General features: G+C 51.4%; 8 protein-coding genes across 8 annotated transcripts; 3 read left to right on the forward strand and 5 right to left on the reverse strand.

Annotated features, from left to right (window-relative positions):
* Window positions 1-829: 829 nt before the first annotated feature.
* On the reverse strand, window positions 830-2,686 carry sebA (putative C2H2 transcription factor (Seb1); the record flags this gene model as incomplete). The annotated part of the gene is made up of 2 exons (XM_040849072.1): window positions 830-2,034; window positions 2,113-2,686. The coding sequence occupies 2 exons, from the start codon at window positions 2,684-2,686 to the stop codon at window positions 830-832; spliced, it is 1,779 nt and encodes a 592-aa protein (XP_040706723.1).
* A 5,549-nt stretch (window positions 2,687-8,235) lies between these two features.
* On the forward strand, window positions 8,236-8,757 carry ASPSYDRAFT_86568 (uncharacterized protein; the record flags this gene model as incomplete). Its single annotated transcript, XM_040851684.1, has 1 exon — window positions 8,236-8,757. One exon carries the CDS (start codon window positions 8,236-8,238, stop codon window positions 8,755-8,757), a length of 522 nt encoding a protein of 173 aa, XP_040706724.1.
* A 32-nt stretch (window positions 8,758-8,789) lies between these two features.
* ASPSYDRAFT_675010 (uncharacterized protein) lies at window positions 8,790-9,301 on the reverse strand. Its single transcript, XM_040850406.1, has one exon. It carries the CDS (start codon window positions 9,209-9,211, stop codon window positions 8,822-8,824), a length of 390 nt encoding a protein of 129 aa, XP_040706725.1. The 5' UTR covers window positions 9,212-9,301; the 3' UTR covers window positions 8,790-8,821.
* Window positions 9,302-14,367: 5,066 nt separating this feature from the next.
* ASPSYDRAFT_41634 (thioredoxin-like protein 1) lies at window positions 14,368-16,087 on the reverse strand. Its single transcript, XM_040846314.1, has 3 exons — window positions 15,785-16,087; window positions 15,520-15,667; window positions 14,368-15,456 (listed from the first exon to the last, which is right to left on the reverse strand). The coding sequence occupies exons 1-3, from the start codon at window positions 15,861-15,863 to the stop codon at window positions 14,697-14,699; spliced, it is 987 nt and encodes a 328-aa protein (XP_040706726.1). The 5' UTR covers window positions 15,864-16,087; the 3' UTR covers window positions 14,368-14,696.
* A 433-nt stretch (window positions 16,088-16,520) lies between these two features.
* ASPSYDRAFT_144707 (uncharacterized protein) lies at window positions 16,521-18,946 on the reverse strand (the record flags this gene model as incomplete). The annotated part of the gene is made up of 3 exons (XM_040841459.1): window positions 16,521-17,163; window positions 17,800-18,539; window positions 18,605-18,946. The coding sequence occupies 3 exons, from the start codon at window positions 18,944-18,946 to the stop codon at window positions 16,521-16,523; spliced, it is 1,725 nt and encodes a 574-aa protein (XP_040706727.1).
* Window positions 18,947-21,614: 2,668 nt separating this feature from the next.
* Window positions 21,615-23,774, forward strand: ASPSYDRAFT_86572 (putative GTPase activating protein for Arf; the record flags this gene model as incomplete). Its single annotated transcript, XM_040851685.1, has 4 exons — window positions 21,615-21,729; window positions 21,795-21,811; window positions 21,879-21,989; window positions 22,056-23,774. The coding sequence occupies 4 exons, from the start codon at window positions 21,615-21,617 to the stop codon at window positions 23,772-23,774; spliced, it is 1,962 nt and encodes a 653-aa protein (XP_040706728.1).
* Window positions 23,775-24,179: 405 nt separating this feature from the next.
* On the reverse strand, window positions 24,180-25,243 carry ASPSYDRAFT_129715 (uncharacterized protein; the record flags this gene model as incomplete). Its single annotated transcript, XM_040840538.1, has 4 exons — window positions 24,180-24,366; window positions 24,466-24,548; window positions 24,657-24,860; window positions 24,953-25,243. The coding sequence occupies 4 exons, from the start codon at window positions 25,241-25,243 to the stop codon at window positions 24,180-24,182; spliced, it is 765 nt and encodes a 254-aa protein (XP_040706729.1).
* Window positions 25,244-25,730: 487 nt separating this feature from the next.
* Window positions 25,731-27,201, forward strand: ASPSYDRAFT_676867 (SDR family NAD(P)-dependent oxidoreductase). The gene is made up of 3 exons (XM_040850411.1): window positions 25,731-26,247; window positions 26,308-26,540; window positions 26,596-27,201. The coding sequence occupies exons 1-3, from the start codon at window positions 25,894-25,896 to the stop codon at window positions 26,789-26,791; spliced, it is 783 nt and encodes a 260-aa protein (XP_040706730.1). The 5' UTR covers window positions 25,731-25,893; the 3' UTR covers window positions 26,792-27,201.
* Window positions 27,202-27,259: the final 58 nt, after the last annotated feature.

Genomic DNA, 27,259 nt, shown 5'->3' on the forward strand with positions numbered 1-27,259 from the left:
TGACTGCGGCCGCACCCGCACTGCCTTCTACACCAAACCTCAAGTCTTCTACAGTAAAGATTTCTATTTTCTCGCTTCGAATACAAAGGGCAATATGCTTCAGCAACATCTCAAATTATGACTAGCTAGACCGCCAACGGACAGCGCAAACGTAGGTATTATGCACACTGGAAATGCAGTTAAAGTGGCCAAAGACACAAGTGATACAAAACAGTATTGCAGATATGGGTATGAGTAACGATGGGGAGAACAGGAATAAATAGATTATACATGTGACCAGCACAGGAGTAGCACAGTGGCACAAAAAAGGGCATATTACATCAAAATAATAACACTGAATAGCAGGGTGAACGAAACGAAGAGAATAAGAGAAGAAAAAGAAAAAGCAAAACTCAAATACAAGAAGCAGCAAAAGCTGGTGGTTGGAGATCAAAGAGAGGAAAAAGAAAATGATGATGCAGCCCGTTATAAGCCTTGGCTGAAAATGTGGTCAAAAAAAACTCTCAGCCATGCGATGGCCTCTATGATTTTGATCCAACCGAGTTGTTGCGCCCCTTCTATAGTCCCGAAAACACGGGCGTCCCAAAAACACCTCTTGTTTCCGATGATTTCTCTTTTCTCTGGTGACCTCGAGAATTGTTGATGCGAACCGTAACCTTAAGGATAAAAAAAATAAATGCCGTTCTTAACGCCGAATCCAAGTCAAACCAACCAGTGCAGATGTCCAAGCTGGTGTAAATGCAGGAATGTTGTATGATGAATGTAATATGTATATGGGAAGAAAACTCCTGGTCGCATAGCGTTCGTGATAGCCTCAGGCGATACCGGATCACGCGTTGCTCTCCTCTCGCTTGCGCTTCTTCAATGAACGTCGGTCGCCAGACGGCGTCTCGGCACTCTCATCCGAATCACCGGTAGTCGACTTGGTCGCGTTGTCGTACAGAACAGCACCCATCGTGGATGGATCCCGCTCTTCGTACGCCTGGACACCACCATTGCTGTTGTCAATGACGCCCATAACGACGGATGTGGCAGCGTGAGTTCTGGCGTGTTGGGCGAGGTTATCACTACGAGAGAACTTCTTCCCGCATTCACCGCACTCGAACGGCTTGTCCTGCGTGTGAAGAGAACGGTAGTGGCGCTTGAGATGCTCCTGGCGGCGGAAACGGCGGGAGCAAAGGGTGCAGACAAAGGTCTTGGAAGGGTCCTCAGTCAACGACTGCTTGCGGCCACGACGACGGACAGAGACAGGGCCAGAGGCAGTCTCGGAGCCGGAAGAGCTCACGACGGAGTGCTGACGGGCCTGGCAGTCAGCATGGTCGTGCGAGGGCATAGACTCAATGGCATTATCGTTGACGGGCATCTGAGCCTGCATACCAGCGAAGGCGTCGGTGTGGTCTTCAGTCGAGGTCTTCTTGGGCGACTTGCGGTTGCAGCGCTTCTTGGACGCCATCTCCTCCGAAGTCTCACTAGTTTCCGCAGGGATGACTGGGAGACCAGAAAGAGACACTTCCAAATCCTCGTTATCCTCCAGGCCGTGCTCGCTGAGGAACTCGTCCTCATCCAGCGAGTAGGTTCCAAGGCGCTGCCTCTTTCCGCCAAGGTAGAAAGTGCTTCCGCTGGGGTGGAAGTCAACCAGGCGGTTCACAAACTCGTCATCTGAGTCCAGGTCAGAGAAACTGTCGAACGTTGGCAGGCTGTTAAGCGGATCCTCGTTCGAGGATGTGAAAGATGGAGCGGGGTTCTCATGGACGGGCAAAGTGACAGCTTCGCTACCGAGAACCACCTTGGGCTCCTCATCGTCGCAAGACAGAGAAGGCAAGGGCGGCAGCTCAGTAGGGGCGCTGTTTGCCGACTCCACGGTAAGTTCCCGAGGGTCACAAAAAGAAGTCGAGTGCTCAAGCTGGAGTGGTGATTGGGACTGGCCGAACATAGAGGAGACGGGAGAAGGCGATGGAGAAAGGGATGGGCAAGAGCTGTTAGCAGATAGGAGTTCCGAGCTATGACTAGAGATGGAAGGGTTGTGGATGAATACTAAATAGCTGTTAGCTTTCCATTCGCCTTTCTTTACTGGTGTCTTTTCTTCTCGAGAAAGCAATTTTAAAAGCTTACCTGGAGTCATGGCAGGCGAGGCCGAGCGTTGCCAGTCAACGTTGGCTAGGATCTCAGCGTGAACTTCGCCCTCGCACCCCTCCTTAACACCCTCTACCTTCTCCAATGTGAAGAAGTTATCGATGGGGGTGTGGAGGTTACCGTTGGAAGAAGGCGGGCTGCTCACAGAGCTGCCAGCGGCCGAAAGCGGTGGTGTCGAGGGGAATGCGTAGTATTCATTGCCGACGAACCTAGTGTCGATGGGCATCAAAGCGGGCGAGCCTTGCACGGCGAGAGATGACTTGAAGTGTGATGGCTGTGGGGAAGCAATGGGAGTCATGTTCATGGCGCCGCGGAAGGCGTTTGTGGTGGCCATTTGGTGCATGTTCAGGACTGCAGGAGCAGAGTAGATGGGCTGCTGCTCGGGCACACAGTGCTGCTGTTGAGACTGTTGCTGGGCATGTGGGAACGGCGAGACCTGACCATAGTATTGCATTTCAGAGGGATGGCCAGCGTACTGTTGTCTCTGTTGTGAATCGGCAGAGTAGTATGCGAATTGTGGCTGTCCGCTGGAGGCCATTGTATATCCGTCCATTGTTGCTAGAATTTGATTCTATAGTTTCGTCAGTGCCTTGACCGGGTATAACGCAATGTCAAAATACCCACATTAAGTGAAGTCGAAGTATAGGAAGGAGCAGACAAACGTCGGCTCTCGACCAAGTATTATTAAATATAGGTATAATATAAGGTTGTGGAGAGTATATTATTGGCGATGTATATCAGGCAGGATGATTGTTGGAAAGAACGTCGTCGGATTGCTCTCGCTCTCAATGAAGGAATGATGAGAGAGGCGGGAGTATCAGAACGAGCTCAAGGCAGCAGTAACACTTGAGTATAGTACGAGTTGAGAAGTCGCAGTTCCGTGCTTCGGAAGAGATCTCGTCTTTCTCAGACGGCGTGTCGCAAGGTCTATGAAGGAAGGACAGGAACCTGGATAAGAGCAAGAGTATAGTATAATGAGCACTCAGGCAGGAACCGGAAGACAGGCAATAGTCGCAAGAGAAAGCAAGAGGAAGCAGGAAGTTAGTGAGGAAAAGGAAAAGAAACGAAAGACGAGGGAGCAAGAGAAGTCTAAAAATGGAAAGGAAAGGACAAATTGAAATAAGGATAGGAAGAGAAGATGAAGTCGCGGGGTGGGAAATGAGAGACAGGGCCGATATGGGAACAGCAAGACGGAATGGAAGGATGGTGGAGGATGATGGACGGGCTGGTGGATAAAAGAGTGTGATCTGCCTGTGCTACGAATTGGCCGGACTGGAGCCGTACTTTTAGGCTGGAAATAATCCCCCCCAAAAAAAAAATAATTTAATATTTTGCATTTAATTTATTTATTCTCGGATTGAGAAATAATCAGCCAGCGAATGATCTGATGATTCCGCCGAGATGGTGTCATATCACCACTACAACTTACTAGTAGTATCCGATTCTTCGAGAAGCGAACGGCTCATGATAGCACAACTGATGGCCGATACTTAATCTCGCTGGCATGTCGAAATTTTGAGGCCCATCGCACTCCAGCTGCAGCTGCAACTTGCAGGCCTCCCAGGATTCTCGTTCAGCGTCGGCTTCGACGGTGGGACTGTCTCCGGGCAAGGAAGAGCACAGAGCAAGCAGCGTGGTCAAGGCCGTCGGATGTTGTGCTCCTTCCCAAGTCAGCGAATGGCGTGGGCGAGGGCGAGCAGGGTGTGGCCCACTAGCAACACCAGCCGGGGAATGCCAAAAAGCGTAAGTCGGTGGGGTCGCAGCACGAGTGGGAGTGGGAGTGGCCCCAAGCCCCATTCCCAAATGGTGGCCTCAAAACCCATCATCCATTGTCGCGGACCCAATTCCTGCGGTCCGGTTACAGGATCGGTGAATGCGGAGAGCGATCTATCCCAATGGAGAGAGGTGCTTGGTGTTGGTCTTGGTCGTTGATGCTCACCCTCAGTAGCGAGACAGACTGTGCGCCTGCCCGCCACTGCCTGCCAGCAGCATCCGGCGAGAGACCAAGGTTTCCAATGAATTCGCGGCCTGCACTGGTCCTGTGTCTCAGCTCTGAATTATCAGACTGCGCTGTGTGTTGTTCTCTGGCTGAGCCCATTGCCACTGCCACTTCCTCGTCGCAATTCCGAGACGTGGTCGACCGGTACACCCAATGATTTTCGCTCCTGCCTAAAATAGATCACAATTTGATTAATTGCTGTGGCCTCCTCGCCAGTCACGTTGCGCGCTCTCCCTCCCTCCAGCCTGCAACTCAGCCTGCCTCACCACTGCTGCTGCACCCTCCACGGACTTGCCCGCGCCAACTGACGAACGCTCATCGAGCAATCGCATCTCTCCAACGGCTTCGACAGGTGATGCCTCGTACGTGCCGCATCTCGGCCTAGTTCCATCGTCTGGCTTATCAACGACGTGCACCATTCATCCAGCAAATCAGCAGCTTGCTGGAAATTGATGTGGAACGCCTCGGTTTCTTCTTTTGAACGCGAGCGGAGACGCGACCGCCACCATCAGCCAATGGAAGTCTGGCCCTGATGGGATTGTGACAGTCTGGGTTGAGCCGAAAAAGTTGGCTGCGGCGCGAGAAAGAAGGATTGACTCGCCTGCCTCGTCGTCCTCGTCCTCGGCCCCACTGCGTGCGCATCCCGTCCAGCCACTTGGGGGATACACCCCATGCCCAATTTGTTTAAAGAAAGAATTGCGGTCTCAACTGGGCCTATGAGCTACCGTCTCCATCGTTTTGATTGCGCTCGAGCCGTCGCCTTCATTTTTGAGTAAGATCAGCAAAGGCACTTCCAGAGCAGCAAGAGGGTCTCTGAGTCTGTGACTGTGAACAAAACACACGGCAAGGTCGATCAGAATCAATTCCCCGTGCTGAGACCCTGCCAAACGAGGATTGGTGCCACCCCGACCCTTGGTCAGTGCCACCTCTACAGTCGCCGTGGACTTTCCTTCACGACTGGAATGGAGGACAAAGGAAAGGCTGACCGACCGACCAGAGTAATCATCATTCTACATGATACCTTGCTATATCAACGGCCGTTATTAATTGGGGGTTTGAATATGCAAAGTGGCGACACTGGCGAGCCAAGGCCCAGGATTGCCAGTCGAAACCGTTTCGATGGCCCACAGATTGTGCCATGGTGGGCTTGTCCTCCAGACTCCCCATCACAGTGCATTAAGATGCATAAATCCTTGTAGCGATATCGAATATACCTGCAGCCTCGACGCACTTCTTTCATATGATGCTCCCGCAATTGGCTCCTCGGGTGGCATTCTCCTTTCTCAATGCCGACTGCCTGGGCCTTGTGGTTTCATGGACGCTGTAGTTTGCTTGTCATATGTCAGGTACGCTGCGTGAGTGCACGCCTTGCATCGAAGTATTGCTTCGGGCCGGAAGTAATCCCAGCCTGACCATTGACAAATAGCCATACGCCTGCAACTGAGACAGCAATCGACGCTGCCGGAAACTCAAACAGAGTTCCTGGCATACAGAGTACGGAGTAATCCAATACATGCTTCGGTGATTGAAACCGAGCCAGTCAGCATCTCGCCACCAAGTCACATATTGCCAGGTTTGGGTTGGACCTGTTCAACATTGTCTCGACCGGTCAGTTTGTTCCTTGCGGACTGCTGCAGGAACAAATGCGGAGAGCCCGCAGCCTTGCAGGCTTGCAGCAGCCAAGGCTCTTGTCGGAACATCGCATCCACACAACCAACCCAATGTTTAGTCTCGTCATGGTCAAATCGCAGGTTGTCATCAGTCATCATCACCGACTGCTAAAATCGGAAGTAACAACTATAAGCCTATGCATAGCAAGGTTGCTCAAAAACGCGCCGCCGAATGCAGTCCTGGTCGACAGGGAACACTAGGGTTACGCAGCGTCACACGCCTGGGTTCGAGCTATTTTGGCTGATTCCCTTTCGCCTCCTGCCCAATAAGACACGTTCCGGGCTTGCTTACAGCTTGCTCAAGGTTCCGTGTCTTTGTCCCGACTGTCTTGGGATGCTTCAGTGTCAAAGAACCTGGGCTTTGAATCTTGATCCCACTAACCCAAACCTTCCTCCGGGCTCTGGTGGCCAACGTTTTCACCAGCCCGCTAGTTTTGCCTATAGTCTACCGGTAGCGGATGGTTCACTGAGAAATTTAAGTTGGATTACCAAACCGGCACATTCGCAGCTCCATATTCTATCTTTGACAAAACAGAAAAGGCAAAACAATGGTGCTCGGTAGTTGCGTTTCGGTGTCTTATCGCGCCCCTCCATATTTCGGCCATGATAACGATAATGCAGTCTCTATCAGTCTCCATCACGGCAATAATCAGACCCATATCGAATCCTTCAAACGCAATGATCAGCAGCACATAACTTTATTTGTCGAGAACCTTCATCAATCATCACAGACAGGCAATTCTCAAACCAGGTGACAGCTCAGTATACAACCCCAAGGTTCACGCAAGGGGGTTCGGATAACCGGAGCTGTCAATCAGATCTCTGACCTATAACCGTGGATGACAACGAATCTCTATTTTGGCGATGTCGTCGCCACAAGCCCAGAGGGTTGGTTGGTTTATTTGAGCAAGCTTCAATGATGCGTTCCCGAAAGTTACCAGGCTTTCGTCGCACACGGATTATTAAGTCTCGACATTAATGGTTGACAACTCCGAGCCAGTTACCGTGGATGCTGCACTTGACTTTTACACCGACATTCACGATGAACGTTCATTGTCATTTCCTGGTGCAAAGGACAGACTCGGCAGTACCTCAAACTTCATCATGATGAGGCCAATGTTGAGATGAGGGTCGAGCCTCAGCCAACTCCTGCCAACTCGAGAAACGTCGCCCTCCAGAGCAGTGGGGACATTGGACTAATCAGGTTAAGTGCAAGGTTTCACATTGTCTAATTCGCTACTAAAGATATCTATGGCCCACTCTCGCGACTATTTGTTCATTCCAAAGGATTAAGGTACTTTTTGACGTGAGGGTTCGCGGAGATGACATGGAGACGGCGTGTGTCCCTCCAAAGACCTTGAGCAGAGGCAGCAATCTGAGGACTTTCGTCTCGTCGTCTCGTCGGCTCGGCCCTCTGCCTCCGTAAATTAATAACGGCTGGACCTTGGAATAGCTTCCTCTTGTTCCCCTTCGGCCGTTGAAATTCTCCACCTCTTTGATTAAACGCCAGGCCAGAAGGCTTCCAGAAGGAAATGGCGCGGTTTTGTGCCTTCTAGCGACGTAGCAGTTATATTAGATGGAGTCTGTTAATTACCACGATGGGACTGTGAGGCCCTCTCCCAAGTTCTCGAAGCAATCGAAGCCTCCACTCGCATGCAACCATGAATCGAACGGGCGATTAGTGGACTATTGGCGATGGAACTTCGGTCGGAGAAAAAAACATGTAAGCAAGCTCGAGGTGCATCCTATCTGAAGACTCACCGTGATTACTGAGCATTCACGGCGTCAATGCCGAGAGAGGGAAAAGCCGTTGGCGCACAGACTCCTGCAATCAATGTGACGGGTCGGATTCTTCGCCAATGACTCAGTGGCACTGCACCAGTCAGTGATATCAGATTATTGCTCTGGCTGAGAATCACCAGGCATCCAGCCGGGAGGACAAAGCAGAAAGTGATAAGATATGAGGGACTTTCAAGCGGGCGATTGCGCGTATCTGACGGCATCAACGACTATCGAATGCTGATAGGCAAACAGACCCCACGGTCTTGGGCAACAGAGTAAGACTAAGGAAAACCCGCCCGCCGCCTTGCAGGTAGCGTATTATGAACGCCAGGCACTGTGTCTGTGATGCGATGATCGCCGCCGTCACGCTTTCCTTGCATAACTGTCGTCTGATTTTCGAGTCCCCGTATGTCTCCCCGAGAAGTGGATGACAAGTCGAATGTGAAGAGAACCCCACCAGGGGCAAACTCTTGACGGAGGACAGTCCGACAAAGGAAGGCAGACGAGAACCACAAATTGCAGTGCGCTTTTACTGACTCCTACGTACCGTGTTGGCCGTTTTGCTTTTGGTGATTGGGTCATCATCCACGAGGTCCCTTTCAAGCCGGTGATACGCGAGGCTCGAGCGAAGCAATATGACAGCTAGGCGGGATGGGCCTCGTCTACTGTCCAGTCACCAGTGGCGTTCTTTCGAGAGTGGGCACCGCCAGCGTCAGACCCGCCCTCGGACGGGACCCTTCCCTTGCATTCTGTTTCGAGGCAGAGCCCTCGTGCGTAGTTGACAGGACGAAAGATGTGTCCCTTGTCGAACGATGTCGGCGGGTTCTTGGACATGCCGCTTACATGGCGAATCAGATGCCGCAGCCGTTCTGTTTGGCAGTTTCACATCTTCCAGAGTGGGATGGTGAAGACCCAGCAACACGGTGGGTGGGTTACGCGCGCCGTTTAGATCTCGAAAGGATGCCATCGGACGATGGCAAAGACATGAAGATGCAATTGCCGAGAAATCAGAGAGTGGTGTCGTCTGACTGTAATGGCCCTATAGAGCACGGGATGGATGTTACACTGGAGCCGACCGTGAGGCCAGACTCAAAGGACCAAAAGCTGCGGGTCCCAACGCATTCACGTTCGGTCATGCAATTCCAGCAACTTGAAGTCGAGCCTGTTCCTTAATCCTTTGACTCCGGTCTTCCAGTCTCCTTCTCGAAGAGGGAGGAAGGTCAACTCATGATTGTGATCATCCAAGGACTCGGGGCTCCAGAGAGGCAAAATCACAGGCACGCCAGCGGCAAGAACCGACCGTCCCGGCGGTGCGATGCAGATCAAGCTTGGAGTCTCTCTGGGTAATAATCCCTCGTAGCGACTCAGTAATAATCATGATGATTTCGTTTGCCACAGTGCGTTCATATTTCGGTGCAAATGAACTAATGAAGGCGATAGAGCCAAGACAATAAACTCTCAGTGTGGGGAGACGATGACTCGTGAATGCGACCGTACTCCGTATGGCGTATCCAGTCGCAGTTCCAGCCAGTCCAGCTCGGCAGTCGAAGCGAGCGACAATCAAAGTTAACAAGCTCGACAATCTGAAACAAGCTATGCTATTCTGCGGTCTCCAATAAGACTTCATTTCCGGCGTCCCTCCCTGTTCTCTCCACCCTCGGCGCCCTGGCCCATTCACGTTGGACAGCGACGACAATCAGTGCGACCGGAGATGCAACTATTGAATAAGAATACAAATAGGCTTCGCATAGCGGCCTTCGAAGAATCTTCCACTGCCAAACCCGCGGTGCGCATCCAGACTGGCGGGGTCACCGCGTTATTTGCCACTTTGCGTATCCTGTATAGAGTTCAACTTCGGGCCCCAGAGAGGTTAACAGAGGCAGAGTGAGAGGGGCGATGATAATCCTATTGATAATGCTCGGTCGAAGTCCGTCAGACTGATTCAGAGATAGACTCAGCCTGAAGCAAAAGCCTGGGTCGGTCTCAAGAGGAAACGCGCCATCTGTGTCCGTGGACCTGGGACACATTTCCGTCCACACTTCCTCAGACTCATGCAGGTTCAAAGACCAAGATGGCGCTAATAATAGCGCTTTGCGGGGGTGCTGACTGCTGACCCAAGTCACAAAGCGGTTCCAAGTTTCCAACTGAACACCGTGTCCACTATCACACAATATGAGGACACTCGGGGGGTCAGTTTGTGTCATTGCTTTACCAATTGATAGCCTATCAGCATCAGATGAGTTTGACTCAGTGGTTACCCACTGGCCGGGAAAAGAAATCCCTCGACCAGCTGCCCTGATGCCAATCCTGGGGAAGGACCCAAGGAATCGTTAGCTCTGCTGGTCAACCAAACGTTGTCTTCATTTGCCGTTTAGGGAAGGTATACGACTCGACCTCGTGGATCCTGTGACAATCCACTGGTTCAAATAATCGCCGACGAACGTGGCAGCACAAGATGGGCCCGCAGCAGTGAGCATCATATTCATGGTAGACAGGCTCCCCAGCGCGGCAAATGCCTGTCTTTTCCGGCCTGCCGCTCTCTGGAGACGATGAGCGTCGTGCAAAAGCAACCAAAGACCAAGATTGAGACCGGTGCACACGTGCATTAATGCTGCATCCAGTTGGAGACTGATAAACGGTGGACCAGCAGTCCAGTCCACGAGCCAGCAAAAGGCTCTAGAGAGGCCCGTGGAACCCGTCGAAGGCCGTTCCTACGGTAGCGTAAGAAGTGGACTCTATCCGTCAGCGAAGACAATCTAACTGGAACCAAGCAGATTTTGCTAAACTTCTCTAGGAACCAAGGCCGACCCCTTCCAAGGCATCGGTCCAAGTCTATTCCCTGCGTGGTATAATGTTGTCCATCCGACCCGCGGTTCGAGCAGGAAAGGGGAGCCCAGAGGAGCTGCGTGGGACCCGGAGTAGACTTTGAATAGTCTCCAAGGTCCCTCAGCACTCAGCAGTCAGCACGCATTTTTCCAATTCTTCTTTCACGCCTCGAAGAGGCATGATATACGGCTATCGTAGTATCAACACGGTCCGCTATCTCACCATCCCGGAGCTCCTGGTCGGGAACTTCCGCGTTGCCCTCTCCGAGGGTAAAGTCCAAGTCCGAGTGGGATAAAGTGGGCAATACGAACATAATACGCAAGCCACAAGGAGATCGCGACTCGCGAACGTGCCTGGCAGCCTGGCAGCAGGGCCGCCACCCATCGACGAGTGAAACAATCACCAAACATCACCCGAAAAAAAGTCCCGGCCTGACAGCTTGGTTCTGTCCGTATTTGTTCCGACGATCCACGGTTCAGGACGTCTTCCGAACTCGCCGTCGATAGCGAGCAGAGCCAATCCGTTGTGCGCTGATACTTTGTTGCTTTTTCCTTCGTTCGAACCAACGCACTCCAACTGCAGCCAAGCAACTCTGGACGAGGATAATTCATTATGGTGTCAAACCGAAACCTCTGGAGCCGGCATGGCCGCGCGGTGGCTTCGAAACTCTATCTGCGAAGGAACACGGTTCCAGTGATTCAGTCCCGCCGATTCCCCACTTAAGATCGCAATTTACGATGCTCTTCTGAAGTCTTCTGTCCAATCGTGTGTGCAGGCCTCCTGCATCACGGAGCGCAGTTCAAGGGCTGAACCTGCCGTCCCAGCTCGACCCAAACGTCCAATTGGCACCCTCGTGGGTCGGTCGGGAAACGTGATGGATGCACGTCCTCTGCATGCTGCACGGTGCAGGATCCAGGTCCCTTGGAAGCACGATCGACGAGGTCGGGCCATCTTCCACCGTCCAGGTGTTGGATCTTCAATCTGCCTCTGTGATATGAAGATCAAGCGGTGTACACTAGGCACGGTCTGGCACCCGCCCACTCACGAAATGAAGAACGAGGAACTGGTTCCAACTATTCAGTCGACAGGTGCCAGCTGAATCCGTTGTCTCGTTCAATTTCATTATCTCATTGGTAGCCCGCTGCGAGTCAGCCAAAGGCACAGGTACAGGTACAGCCAAGTGGCAAGCTGAGCGAAATTAAAATCACCATTCGCATGCAAGAATGCAAGACAGGAGAGTTATCTCCGAATCCTTCGGTTCATTCATGGCTGCAACCCTCGCCTATCAAGCGCTCCAGCGCTTCCTGAGACACGATGGTGTCAAAAGCTCGCCCTTGGCATGAACTATGGTTCGTGGTTTTCATCTTTGGAGGTCCAGGGTGCCGGATATGATCGGACTGGGGCCATCAGTCTGCAAAGCGGAGGCAGAGTTTTCGAAGCAGGGCCATTACTGCGAGACAATTTTGATGGCCAAAGTTTGGTATTTCGGGGCGTACTTTTGGACGAAACAGCCCTATATTTTCGTATCAATCACGTACTCACTTACGCTGTCCAGTGACAAAATATCTTGGATCTTTTTGGATGTGTAGCTCTCGACTATTGATCCTTGGATATTGAAGTGTGTCCTTGCACTGGTCCGAGCTGCTTCAGTGCATCATGTGACGTCGTCTTAGACAAGTAGCTATACTCCGTAGCAGGTTAGAGCATCGCTAACAATAAACCTTTCAGCTTGCTAGATTCTCACCAATGACCATAGCCATTTCCCTCGAATGCAACCCTTCATGAACTGGTAGCGGAGCCATCGTCCATGATGATGTTCGTACACTTAAGGCCCATGTCAAGCGGATATTCGCCTCCGTTTACAATGAGCAAGCTATGCTGCCCATGATTTATAGAGAAGAGTAAGATCCAATCTTATTAGAATGATACCAAAGTCTACTCTGCGATTTCAACGTTGATGAAGTTTCACCATTCATTTATATGTATTTGCATATATATTACTATATCATAGTCCACAGCCCAGCTAATGGCGTACTACGAAGCAGCTCCATCCATTAATGAAATTCAAATTCATCCCTACATAGCCATATCACAGTGACTGTTGTCGTCTCAATGATGCCCTGAATCTTCTGAATGGCCGGCTGCTTTTGTTCTCCTACCATGTTTTGCAATTGTCAGCATCTTGACAACGCAAGAAGAGGATGCATGCAGTACTTGTGCTCAGACTCAAGCTCCAGCTCAGTTCGGTGCGTGGTACAGAATGCACAAGGTAATGCTCTTCTGTAAGTCATTCCCAATTCCCTCCCTCTCTTCACTATGTGCATTGCCGAAAAGGAGCTGCGAAGGCCTAAACGACCCCGACAACCTATTACATATATATCTATATATATAGAGACTCGACAGGTCGGTGAGCTTAATGCTCGATATGGATCAGATGGACCACGTAGGTGTCAGGGGGCAGACATTTTGCAAGCATGCCGGTCCCTGAACGGTTCAAGCAAACGGACAACATAGCGTGCCCCAAAGGGAGGCGACCATGGGGATCCTTCTTCTCCAGTGAATCAAAAATCCTATAAAAGTACGTGGACCACGATTCCCGATGGTTGTTGACGTTGCGATATGAATTCCAAAACTCGAGCTAAGGTACTTGTTTAAATACGACCAATGACCAAAGAATATCCTCTATATCCAGCTGTCATGACAGCAACAGCTCCGGGATATCATGGACTACGCATGTTACAGAGCTGGAGGTTCATCGCAATGCTAGCTAGCGCTATGGTACATCAGCAAGATGGGCCACTAGACCACGACATTTATCTAGCCGGATTCTGAGTCTACTCCTCCATGATGGCGTACGGGACTGAGGGAACAGCGTGCAAGCCTGCTGCCCGGTATCACAGTGCCGGATAAATCCAGACAGCATAAGCATAGCTACCGAGATCTGGCAACACGAACCTGTCTAACACTCTCTACCATCCGCTTTAGGATGGCCAGAGAAAGAGGCTGGCAGGCCTTATACGTAATGATAATGGCAGACATCTGACGAGGCAAACGCAGCGGCATGAATATAAACTACCAGAGCCCGCGTCCTCGTACTAGTTGGCCAAGAACTGCAAATTTGGGCTGGCGGGGAGGACGAGAAGATGAAGAGCGAGAGACGCGAAGTACGTCGACCAGGTAGACGTCCGCAGCAGGGGCAGCGCAGTTACGAAACCCATCTCGAGGATAATGGTCAATCAAGAGCGGGGTGATGGATCGAACCCTCCGCCAGAGCAAACGCAAACTATGGGTACCGGGCCTAGTGTACTATCTGATTACTGCCATGGGCTTATCACTATGAGAAGATCACTTATCGCCAGCCTCAGGTATCTCAAATCATTGATCCTGAGGGAAGATCGGCACCATATCGTATCAAAGTACGGAGAAAGTCCGTCCAGAATTCGAAGTGGTGACGAACAAAGAAAAAACAGAAACGGTAAGCAGCGCGAGACTTCGGGAAATAGAAAAAGAAAAGAAAGGAAAAGAAAAGAAAAAACCGGCCCCAATCTTGACCTCCAAGGTTGGGTTGAGTCGGCTGACAGATGGCGAGAGCAGGGAGGTCGGACAAAACAAAGCACAAATCAAGGCCTCAGTGGATGGTAATTCAGATCAAGCTCCCAATGGGAGTCAGTCTCTTCCTATCATATGTTATACATCCAAAAATCTCATCATAAGCCTTAAAGATTGTATTATGGAAAGAAGAGAAAAACATCTCGCGATCTGAACCGAAGAGATTTCTCTGATTATGTAATTGTTATCAACACGTGACTCCGGTCAGCGAGAAAGAAAAAGAGCGCGAGAGAAGACACGGGATGGGTTATTCCGCGCCGAACACACAGAATAAAAAGCCGCCGTGCAGAGACAGGTTTTTGTTTCTTTTTCTTCTTTTCTTTCTTCGTGCGGCGACGCAACTATTCACCCGTGTTGCCTGAACATCTTTATTTTACCATGATGTATATTCAGGTGTCCGTTGCGTCACAGAAGATTGGAATTGCACGCCGGTTCTTACTTTATTGGTCTTTCTGATTATCTCGAGGATGAGACCATTTGGTTTGGGATCGGACATACTTTCGTATTTACATGCGATTTTCTCGTCTTCATGTGGATGAGTGTAGACTAGCTCAGTAGCCCCAGCTGTTTGACAGCCAATATCAGAATTTTTACGTCTTGGTCATCGATGTCATTGAATCGTAGTCTAATTGGATGTCATAAACGCCATCGCAGCTACTGTTCTGCAAACTGCAAGTCTATTCTCCCTGCTCGTCACCAATTTTCTCCAGCTTGCCCATGTCTCGCTTCTCGCCAGCCTCGCCAAAGATGCGGATCCTGTCCACTCGTGTCTTTTCACCGTCGCCATCGCCCTCCGCAATGAACAGATTCAGCGAAAAGACAGTCTGGAACTTGACGAAACGCAAATCAATCTTGGCCGTTCCTGTCTTGGGATCCCAGTCCCCGGCCTCAATCGTCACCGTCTGCACAGGAGGAATGTCATCCGCCTCGTCGAACCCAAGCACATGCGAGCGGTTCGTGTACAGATGAATCGTCCTGGGCCGCATTGGAAGCTCCTCATCATCCTCTGCCTCCTTCGGAGGAATGGAGGTGATGTGCAGCGAGTGCACCTTGAGCGTAGACCGGAAGGGGATGTAGAGCATCAGCTGCTCGTCGGTATCACTCTCGACCCAGTCCGCTCCATCTTTGCCCTTTCCATTTCCAAGCGCAGATGGCTTCGACGGCTCGAGGATAGTCCTGGGAATACCGAACTCGCTGTCCAGGTTCAGCAATTCGAGGCCCTTTACATCGTATTCGTCCGTGATGTCTGCGTATCCCTTGGGGGTTGCGGCTCCGACCCATGCGCCGCTTGAGGCTTCGCCCGCGGCGTCTCCAGAGCCCTCACTCTTCCCGGCCTCAGTGGCGAGTTTGCGGATGACTTGGTTTAGTTTTGTAGGGTCTGCGCCGCGGATCGTGTTGGTGGCACGGCCTCGTTCGAAAACCATAAATGTGGGCATGCTGAGATAAGAAAGTTAGCACCAGTATTCAAAGTATTTCTAAAACCGTTCCGAAGCGACGTACGCTGTAACGCCATATGCCTTGGCGAGGTCCTGTTGTCGGTCAACATCGATCTTGGTGAAGGTGACTCGGTTGGGACGCGAAAGCTGCGAGGCGAGCTGGTCATAGACAGGAGCGATTGCGTGGCATGGTCCGCACCACTCGGCATGGACTAGATGGCATCAAGATGGAATATGTCAGTTATTGTACTCAGACAGATGAGATAGCTGGCCAGAGAGGCGTGAGGAGGGAGTAAGGCGGGGGATCAACAAAGAGAGAGGGATCTCACAGTCTGCGACGACGAAGGTGGAAGAGCTCAGAAGATTGGTGAATTGCTCCTTAGAGGTGATATGAACGGGAGACCCCATTGTGGCGGTTGAATCAAGGTGTTGGATGGGGAGGAAGAAGGATGGAAAGGAAGATGGTGATGTTAGTGTTGACTGCGTCGGACTTCAATTCTCGCAATATGTCATCAGCCCCTCCGCTCCGCGGTGAAAAAGATGTCACCACCGCACCTCCCGTCTTAACATCACTACTGTACGTCTGGTTTAGTGAATAATTTGGGAAGAACAAATCGATAAGATATGTTCATATTGTCTAGTCATAAATCATCCATCATGTGAAGCTCGTAATTACTCCGCGATGCTGGCATAGAAGGTGGGTCTTTTGTAGCTCACCGGATCAATATCTCCTGCATAGGTATATATGGAAGAGTTCCAGCTCTCATCACTCTGTTAGATCTGGGCCGCTATGTTTTCCAGATCATTATCCTATGGAAAGCCGGGTTAGAAATGTCGAGTCGAATACGTTGCCCTTCTGCGGACACAATCGTCACTACCGGACCCCCAGTCGATCTGTCCCCAGAGCTAGACGTGACAGTCACAGTCCAATTGAGATGCGACAATCACAGGTCAGACCAGTGATTGCACCTCGACCGTAATTTTGACCCCAAGCGACTCGGAAGTGTGGGACTCGACGGATGAGAAGAAGCAACAGCAACAAAGGCATCCAAGCTTCCCTCCCCATCACGTCTTCTGCCCATCCCCATTATCATTTTTTCCATCATCCTGCACCGCAAACAACACCTTCATCCATAGACTACACCCGCGACACCCGACAACAATCTCCCCATGCTCCGCCTCCCTCTCCAGATCCCTTTCCGACACCAAAAACCCGCGTTCGTCACCACACCTACAACCCCGATACCAGACATCGCCCCCCTCGGGATCAGAATCCTCATCGCACGTAAGATCCTCAAGATCAACAACCTCCAACCCCGTATGGAAAATCGCCCCGCCGTTCTTCTCCCGCCCCGCCAGCCGACTCCGATCTAACCGGAGAACACGGTCATACTCGGCGCGTAGCGTAGCATCCGAGAGCGTCTTGTATGCGCTTGTGATCTCGTCAACGGTGATTGGTTTGTACCCAGTCCGCGAGGGTTCGTAATCGGCGGAGGAGGGGAGAGGGGTGGTGGTGGTGGCTTGTTCCTTTGCGATTGCGCTGGCGCTCGGCGCTTTATCCGGGTGATATTTCAAGAGTGCTTTGTGGTAGGCGATTTTAAGCTGCTGTTTCGAGAATGGGGCTGTCGAGGGGCCTGGGAAGGGGAGGTTTAGGATCTCGTAGAAGTCTGGGGCTGTAGAAGTTTGTCGAGTCATATTTTGTTGGCGTCTCCCTCTCTCCGTCGTGGGCTCTTGAGACTTGGACGCCGTAGGATCAGTCTCTTTCTCGAGGTATATGGTGAGTTTCTGGTGTAAGTTTCGTATTTTTAGAACGGTGAAAAAACACCACGGAGCCCGGTGTGAGCTGGAGGTTGCGTGTTCTCGAGTAAGAAATATTTGCGGGTGCGGAGTTCTTCAGATGGGATGAACTTCTGCCGCACGCGATCAGTCAGCCTACAATGTCTTCCCAATCATTCAGACCTCAGTTTACTGCGATAACTAACAAAGGGACTAATTAGATTTGGAATCAGGTATTGTATTCTCTCATACAACGCGCAATTTCTACATTCAGGAAGAAAGGATGAGAAAATTCTAGATATATTGTCTTGCACCACCAGCGAGGAAATCTATCCCATAATAGTAGTACAGTCTAGTGGAAAGGCCAAACGAATCAGCTTTAACGGCCTGAAACATTCACGCAATGGTGACAATAAGAGTCGGATATCGGAAATTTGACACAAAAAAAAAGAGAAATAGGAGTATGCAGATGTCAGAAGTACTCCGTGACGGCTGAACAGGGACAAAACTCAAACAAAACCGAAATCGAAATCAGATAGCTAAGCAAAAGCCTGTATTCGTCCTTTACTCAGAGGGCTTGAAGACAAATCGGTCTTCAGGCTTGCTGGTGAAAGGAACACCGAGCTCAAGAAGCTTGACGTAGACATCGGCGAACTCCTTGAAGAAGACATCGCTGTCCTTGGCATATCGATCGACGTGCTTCTTGAATCCCTTGTCCTTGACAATGGCCATATCGGTAGGAAGCATCATGAGAGTCTTGGTGGTCTTGTCAGTGAACTGGCTAGGCCCGTTCCACTTACGGTTCTCCCACTTCTCATCAACAAGCAGGCGGAAGAACTCGTTGGTGAAGACGGTAGGGCTGAAGTTCCATGGTCCATCAAAGCCGGAGCGGTCCGTGTGAGCACGGCCCAGAGCGTGGGCGCCCAACAACGCAACCATCTCGCGGTCGTCGAATCCCATGCGGCCGAAGATGTCACGGATGTGGACGTGGTCCTTGGCGGCATCGGGGAGCCGGCCGTCGGGTGTGCAGCCCGCGACATCCTTGTCCTGGCGGCCAGGTCTCCAAGGGATGGTGGGACCACCGAGTTCCTGGACGGCACAGGAGCCGGCTAGAGTCCAAAGGTCGGAGTAAGTGATCCAAGGGAACTGAGCCTTGATGGGCTCGAGGAAGTCGCGGGCGTGCTTGAGACCGGCGTTGGCACCGTGGTCGGACTCGGGGGCAAAGCGCATGGTGGCGCCGTTGCTGCCTCCGGTGCCGGTTTCCTTATCGTAGGTGCCGCTTGCGTGCCAGGCCAGACGGACAAGTACCTGTTACAGCGAGGCCGACGTTAGATTCGGTTATTCTGGTAGATAGGGATTGCATGGTGACTTACCGGTCCGTAGCTGCCGTCATCGTAGTCGGTCTCGTTGGCCATACGTTCAGCAATGGCATCGTACACCTTCTGGTAGTCGGCCTGGGTAGGGGTGAAGTTCTGGGAGCTAATGCCAGTGTCGGCGCCCTTCAGGTAGAAGTATGCACCAGCACCACCTGCAGCAGCGATACCAGCCCACAGGAGGGTGTTGCTGGAGGACTTGGGGGGTTCCGCCTCGGAAGCATAACCGCGGCGAGAAGCAGCGCGGAAGCTCTGAGGGAGAGCAGAGCGAGTGCTGCGGACAGCAGGTCTGAATGAGGAGCGCAAGAAAGCGCGAGATGCGGACCTAGCAGCAGAAGCCATGGTGATGATGTGATGGATAAAGGAGCGGATGGGAGAGAAGAAGTGAAACCAGAAGACGTTGGAGAAGTTGGAGACGGAAAGAAGGAGATGACGATTATAAGCGAAAGGAGAGGATCGGAATGAGCAGGATGAGGGGGCAGGGATACAAAAGACGACTAGGAAACACTGTTCCAGAGTTCCCCAGACGCCGAAGCCTGTCGAACAGGCGCGCAGGACCAATCATTGGGGCCACATTTGTGAGCTCTGGAGCCAGATCTTTCCAATTGAGTCAGCAGAGCGTGAAGAAGGGCCAAGGGCTCCAACAGGACACGCTCTCTCTCCGCATTTCTGTGTCATTCTCCGGCCAATGCGCAGGGGTGGGCAGTCCCGTTGCAGAGTGAATAATGCGTGGCAATATCATCAGGCCGCCGACCCATGGGTCGCTAGAGCTCCCTCTGGTGCGATAGGAAGGCCACTGTTTGCAGAGAGTCCGATGATTAATGGGAGTGTTCTGTTGCTGGTCGTTATACATCAGCAGCCGAGGCGTTGACAAGCCCATGCTCCATAATTGCTGGAAATATGGGGCTCTTGGTCTGGCTAGTTGCTCACGAATTACCAACAGCCACGCGCTGTTTGGTCAGCAAGGCAGCCTCGACCGCGGGAAATGCCGACTCTTTTCCGCATCGTTGACTCAGCTGCCAGCACAAGCACAGCATAACTTCGCAATTCAGGTCGAAGTGGCAACAGATAGACTAAGCTCACAAGTCTCGACTTCCAGAACTGTCATGGACGAAGAAACGTATCTAGCGAACTGAGTACATGTGAGGACTACGCGTAGACGACATGAGAATATCTGTTTCACTAAGCTTTACAAAACATGCTAATTGAAATGTTCGTCGTAGAAATAGTCCTGCTGTTCAACAATAACAAACACCAGGGTGGAGTAGACGCAGTCCTGCTAAAAACTGTTTGGTTTTGATCTTCCACTGAACGAACTAAAAAAAAAGTATGCCTCTATGCCACTGTCAGGCTAGACGCTCACTGTGTGGTTCGAGACGCAAACGAGCTACATTCTCATGTCAATACCGGTTCCAGTCTGTCGCAGTCGCTGATGCTGGCGTTGAATCTCAATCATCTAGAGTTCAACCCGCGTCGAGGCGAGTGTCGATTGTTGTCACAAACTGGACTGTGGGAGAAGTTGAATGCGAGGAGGGAACCGCGCAGAAGAAAATTCCGCCGGCAGCTAGCGCTGGTTCACGTGACCTTAACTCGCTTACGGGTCATGTGATCTTCATCGACAGGTAGTAAGTACTTGAGATTCGAGCGTCCAATATGCTTTAACCATTTGAAGTTGCTCTGGAACAGCTTTGCTACGTCTTATGTGGATGATATTGGACAAAGTCTATTCTTTTCTTGAAGCTGGCGTTGCAAGTTTGTAACCGAATTAAGCACTGCGCTTGAATATATACTTCACCCGGGTTAGTAGAGTATAGGCGCAGCAGCATAACAATCGATCCCAGCTTCTTACACAAGCATTAAGCTTTGATTAGAGCTTGTTTAGGATAGTGGCATGCTAATACATTTGCATCAGTTATGGCCAAACTGCAGAACAGCTTAGGTCGCTCTCGATACCGACATAGTCAGCCTCAGTCACCGAACACGTGACACACTACGCGTATAATTACTCCGCCAAAATTTGCACGCGGCTTTTTCTTTTCTTCTTCACACTTTTCATACCTCAGTACGCATAATCAACCTCCAATTCCTGTAATCTTCCAAGGTTATGTCCATAGGATGGTAGGTCATATTGGCGAACAAGATTAACGTGATAAGGAGTATCTTATGGCTTCGCTATCGTGCCGGGTTTCTTCGAAGCTTCAGGCGCAATGGTGGTTGGAGTCACCTGCTGCTCATACATACCATTCGACCTTTCGTGTAGCTGCTATGTGAAGTATACGGTAGAAGATCCATGATGCCCTAGAGATCTTTTGAATCGGCTCGGCGACTGTAGTCAACATCCGGTTCCTGGCCGCAAGTGCAACCGGGTGCCGAGTCCGAATTATCCGTAGCGATCTGACCCAGCCGGACAACGGTCAAAACCGTTTTCAATGTCTGCCGGCTGCCATCAATTGCTTTCCTACGGAGTAGCTTCCGGACCCAGAGCCCTGCTGGTTGGGGCTAGACTGTCTGCGGCGACTGCGCCCTGGGCCGCCAAAACCACCCACAGTGGTCAACGACACTTGCAACGGCTGGCCTGTGCATATAAATCCTATGGATTGACAGAAATATGAGAGACCCGATAATACTCCGTAGCGTAGGACATGTCAGTAAAAAGCAGGAATAAAGTCGCCATGTAAGTCCATGAAGTGCTGGAAGTCCGCCAGGCGCTGTCAGCGTTGCGGCCACTTCCCCACCTCCGCAGCTTCGTCACCTCAGGCCGCTCTCTCTCCTTTTACTGCCCACCACTTTCTCTCGCCTCCTTCTCTTTCTCCCGTCGCTTGCCTTCTTTGTTACATAGACTTATGATTGCACACTCCTTGTAAATATGTGCTGCTTATTTGTTTATTAATCCCATTCTATTCCCCGTCCCGCCCCGCTATCTGGATAGCCTAGGCCTGCTCACGAGCCACCCAGGCCCTGCCTCTCCTTATTCTTACCTGAAAGCGACGCTGGCCACAACCACCCAAACATGGTCGCCGGTATCAGTAAACGCCAGCAGCAGCGCAATGAGCGTGCCCTGCAAGATCTCATCCGGTCGGTCCCTGGCAATGACCGATGTGCCGACTGCTCAGCGATGAACCCAGGTATGATCGGCTTTGTCGCAGATAACCTTGGTTTTTCATGCTAACCATCTATCTTGTATTAACAGGATGGACGAGCTGGAATGTACGTATACCGAGCGACTCCGACCTCAATTTCTCGGAAACAAGGCAACTAATGCGCGCGACTGCAGATAGGAGTTTTCCTGTGCATGCGATGTGCAGCACTGCACAGGAAGATGGGAACGCATATATCCAAGGTCAAATCCTTGAGTATGGATACTTGGTCCGCGGAGCAAGTCGATGTGAGTTGTTATCCGGACAAACGATACCGGCCGACCATAGATGGCTGACGAGAGGAACCGCTATAGAATATGAAATCCTACGGAAATACCATCGTGAACAAGATTTACAACCCTCGGAACATCCAGCCGCCCGTCCCAACCGACATCGACGAAGCCGACGCATGTATGGAGCGGTTTATCCGGCAGAAGTACCAAACAAGGACATTGGAGGATGGGAAACCGAAGCCACCAAGCCGCCAGGATCCTAGCTATACAAGGCCCGAGTCACCAGAGGGCTCACCTCCGCCATTGCCCCCGAAGCCTTCTAGGCCATTCGGGTTTGGTCTTCGATCTGCTTCATCAGCTACGAATCTCGGTCAGCAGACTGCCAGCAACCGTGCCCCAGAGTCGCCCGCCACTGAGGCTCGCCGAGGGTCATTTGAGCTCAAGCTCGCAAGGCTGAAGGAGATGGGTTTCACCAACGAGCGCAGGAACACAACAGCTCTCAAAGGGCTGGATGGGAACTTTGACAAGACCGTTGAGACATTGGTGAGGGTGGGAGAAGGCAAGCAGACACAGCAGGCTAGGACACCGGCTGCGACGACACCCTCGGCTGGGGCGTCAGTTAACCCATTCGATCAATTGGATGCCAAACCGCCAGCCCAGCCGGCGCTGCCGAATGGACAAAGTTACAATCCTTTCGACATGCCTACTCCGCAGGCCCAGCCGCAACCACAAGCAGCTCCTACGCAATCGCTTGAGCAATCGTTTCAGAACCTTCAGGTGGCACAACCTCTGTTCCCGCATTCCACCGGCGGATATCCAAACACACAGGCTACATTAGCCCAGCCTGGATACGCTCAGTCTGCGGCGCAGCCATTCGCTCCACAAGCTGGGTATCCTGTCTCTGCACATGACAGCGGGAACAACCCGTTCTTCCAGTCTGGAGCTCAGCTGCAAGCCAGTCTCAACCCCACGCCTCCACAGAATCCTTACTCTGCCCAAACAAACCCATTCTTCAGTCAAGGATCCACGCAACCACAGCAAACGCCATTCCAGAGCCAGACGCAGACGGCTACGACGGCTCCTGGAGCTGGTTTCCCTCAACCGCTCCGGCATGCAAATACTATGCCGCAGATGCCGTCGTCAACATTCGGACAATCTTCCCCCTTTCAACCACAACAACAGCAGAAGCAGCAGCAGCCACAGGGGCTTCAGCAGTCGCAATTCGGAGTACAGACGGGACAGCCTGGGCAGAGCCCGTTCAACCCCTTCCAATCTTCGACTGCTCCCAACACCCCGCTGAGTAACTATCCGCCTCATTCCCCGTTTGGCCAGCCGCAATCCGCCCAACCGCTCGCATCGCAACCTACGGGACGGGTTGATAAGAACAGCATACTTGCTCTGTACAATTTTTCCGCACCACCCCCTGCCATCCCAGAACAGCCACCCACACAGCCTACTTCAGCATTTGGAGGGCCTACACCGTTTGGACAGACCCAGAACCAGCAAGCTGCTCAATTTCAACCACCGAATCCCACCAACACCCAACCGCAAGCGGTCATGGATCCTCAGGCTGGGTCACGGAATCCATTCATGGGGTTTCAAGCCCCTGGCACGCAGCAACCAGCGCAGATGCAAACACAACAGCCTGCATACGGGATGGCCATGAATTCAGCCAACCCAGGCAGCAATGCGGGGTTCATGCGAGCCCACATGAGCCAGCAGAGTGTAGATATAAACGGCTTCCAGACCGGCCGGCATAGTCCAGACGCTTTTGCCGGCCTTAGCGCACAACAACGGTGAACCTGGATACCCTCGGACATTATTGGTATTTTTTGGGCTCGGAGTTTACTACAATTCGCTTCCAAGACTTATCTTTTTGGCGACTGTAGGGATACCAAGACAGATGTGCATTCTTGGCGTTGGAGCCTCACTCTTTGTCTGATAATTGGATTGGGTCTAAGGGACGTTCAGAACAAGTATATAGCGGGTAATCTGACGTTAGATTTGATGATGTCGCTTCTGTATTCTGCAAGTTCTTAGACTGTTGTTTTCAGACTTGCTGGTGACTGATATCTGGAGACCGATTGAATGACTCCATCCAACAGAACAATAACAATATACAATTCGGCCTACTTGTTCTCGAGCCAGAGACACCACTACGTACCTACCTACATACTTCCCCCACTGAAGTAGTCCCCACTAAATCTAATTCAAGCCCCTCCCCCCATCAACAGGCAGTTCAACCCCAGTAATAAAAGCGGCCTCATCACTCGCCAGGAAGCACACCGCATGCGCGACGTCCTCGGGCGTCGCAAACCGTCCAAGCGGAATACCAGATAATATCTGCGCGCGGTTCTCTGGGGTATCTGGTTTCCCGAGGACGAGGGGCACCCTGTTGCATTATTGTTCAGAAAATGACATGTCGGGTATATATATATGTATATGTATATAAATGTAAATGATTTTAAGGAAAAGGAGAGACTTGACTTACATTGCAGCTTCCCCAGCCACAGGACAAACAGCATTAAATCGGATCTTGTCCTTTGCGAGTTCAGCTGCTAGACCTTTTGTTGCCTGTTCCATCATGAAATGACGTGTTTCAACCATTTAGCTACTTGATATACAAGACTAGTATGGAAAATATACAGGTAAATATGAGAAATCAAGGATAGATAGACATACCGCACTAACAGCACCCTTACTAGCGGCATACCACACGAGATTCGGTCTCGGACGCAGCGCACTCATGCTCGAGATATTGACGAACGAGCCGCCGCTGCCCTGGCGCTGCATGGCTGGGCCGAGGACCCTTGCGCTGAAGTAGAGGCTCTTGATGTTGATTTTGCAGAGGCGGTCGAATTCTTCTTCGGCGAGTTCGAGGGAGGACTATATAGTTGGACTCCAATTAGTACTTGAACCTGATTGACTTCAAGTTACATGGACATGATGACAAAAGGTAACAAAGGAAGCGGGCGTACAATAGCCTTGTTAACAACCCCTGCATTATTGACAACGATATCGATCCGGTGAAAATGGTCCAATGCGGTGCTTCGCACACGCTCCCAGTCTTGCTCTGAGGAGACATCGCCCTGTATGAAAATGGTTGAGCCTGGTCGTTGGGCCGCGGCGACTTTCTCGCCGTTCTCTTGGTGGAGGTCGACGAGGACCACGAGAGCGCCTTTTTGAGTGAATTTGGCGACGATGCCTGCGCCGAAGCCGGTTGCGCCGCCGGTGACAATGGCGACTTTGTTGGTTAGTTTGCCGGACATGTCGTGGATGGATGGGAGAGTTGGGCGTGTTGAGGGATTGGAGAAGGAGAAGTTGCGATGGAGAGGGGAAGGTCGGAGATAGTTGCGGTTACAGTTGAAGACTTGACTCTTGCAGTAAGAACTTGCCGATTACAGCCGATCTGGTATGGTTAAGTCTGAATATGACGCTTGGTTATACAGTATTTGTCATTATAGATACAGGCAAGGGTAGTGTGGTGAACTGGTCATACTACAGTCTCAAGAGATTTGACCTGCGATATCGTTCCATTGGAACAGAACATTATTTATTGCCGTTTAACTACGTTTTAAAGGACATGAAGTGAGATTCTAATCTCATGGAATCTTAGTTGATTGACACTTCCAACACATATACAGGTGAATATCCATGTCGCAAGAAGACAACAATTTCGGCTTCGGAACACTTGGATACAGCGCAGTCTTATTCTCTCTCCCTTATAATTCCCAATAATTTCATAATTTCCCCGCTTCAGCTGCCAGCAGACTCCTCGGGATTTACCTGTGCAGGACAGCTGTACAGACTCCGGATTGCCGATGCGGGGTTGGATTCGACCAGACGAGACCAGGCACATTTATTCCAGTCTTCTCATCCTCTTGAAAACTGGACAGCCTCTACAGTCAAAATCAACAGTATGGCCGCCAACTATCTCGAAGACGTGTTCTCCCTCAAGGGAAAGACAGCCATAATGACCGGAGCCACCGGAGGCCTGGGCTCGTCAATGGCACTCGCTCTCGCAAAAGCTGGGGCATCTATCGTGTCCATCGAACTCCCCGATGACCCCAACTCTGCTAATCTTGTAAAATCCATCAGTGATGCCGGGAGCACTCTGCAGGCATTCTACTGTGATCTCGGGAGCGCAGAGCAGCTGCGTGCCTGCTTTGGGCAGATCTGGGATGCTGGGATCGTCCCGGACATTCTGGTGAATAGTGCTGGTATTGCGCGGCGGAATAAGTGTGAGGATGCGACTGATGCTGAGCTTGACTTGGTACGTACTATTTTGCAGTTGCTCCTGGGACATCTCCGTAGGATACTAATGAGATTGCAGCTGCTCGATATCAACGTCAAGTCGTTCTACATTGCATGCCAGGAGTTTGGCAGACGGCTGCTCTCGCTGGACCGGCCGGGGAAGATCATCAACATTGCCTCGGTGACTGCGTTCCAGGCGAACAAGAACACGAGCATCTACTCGGCAACAAAAGGGGCGGTGGTTCAAATGACCAAAGCCTTTAGCAACGAGTGGTCCAGTAGGGGGATCCAGGTTAATGCGATATGTCCGGGGTGAGAAACAAGTCCAATGTTACTTGGCGGTCCGTTATAACTGACAAACTGCTAGATGGATGAGAACGCCATTGACGGAAGAATATGTTGCTGACAAGGCCGTCTCGTCGTATCTGATGTCTCGGATCCCCATGGGACGGTGGGGGGATGCGACGGAGTTGAACGCGGCGGCACTGTTTCTTGCAGCGCCTGGAAATAGCTTTACTACCGGGGCGTCTGTGGTTGTTGACGGGGGGTTCTGTGGAAAGTGATTATTGTAGTAGTAGATACCTGTTGTCCTTGGCTTGTTCCTGGTTGCAACTCTTGATATTGAGACAGGGCCGGAGTCTGGATCGCCAAGCAGGATGGAGCAACTGCCAAGCGAGACAAGGCCAACCCAGTTCGAGTAGACACGCACGTGCGCGGCCTCTTCTCGTGGTCTTTTCTTGGTTTTAATCTTGGCCTTTTCTTGGTTTGATCTTGTGGAGCAGCCTGTCAGGCTGGACTGCTGGAGGTATGCATTGGGGTGATGCCTCGCCGCGGGGTTGGTCTCATGCATCGCGACGCTTCATCTCATTGAGCCATCAGTGAGCCATCATTGAGCCATTGAACCATGAACCATTGATGATTTGAACCACATGTTTTTCGATCTGTCGGTCTACCCATGTTTATGCCCAAATCCGCCGACAGGGATCCGGATGCAACAGTGCGAGGACTGGCCTCGATCCTCCTGCCCGTCT

The sequence above is a fragment of the Aspergillus sydowii genome (genome assembly GCF_001890705.1).
Source record: "Aspergillus sydowii CBS 593.65 unplaced genomic scaffold ASPSYscaffold_2, whole genome shotgun sequence".
In the NCBI taxonomy this organism is placed as follows: Eukaryota; Fungi; Ascomycota; class Eurotiomycetes; order Eurotiales; family Aspergillaceae; genus Aspergillus; species Aspergillus sydowii.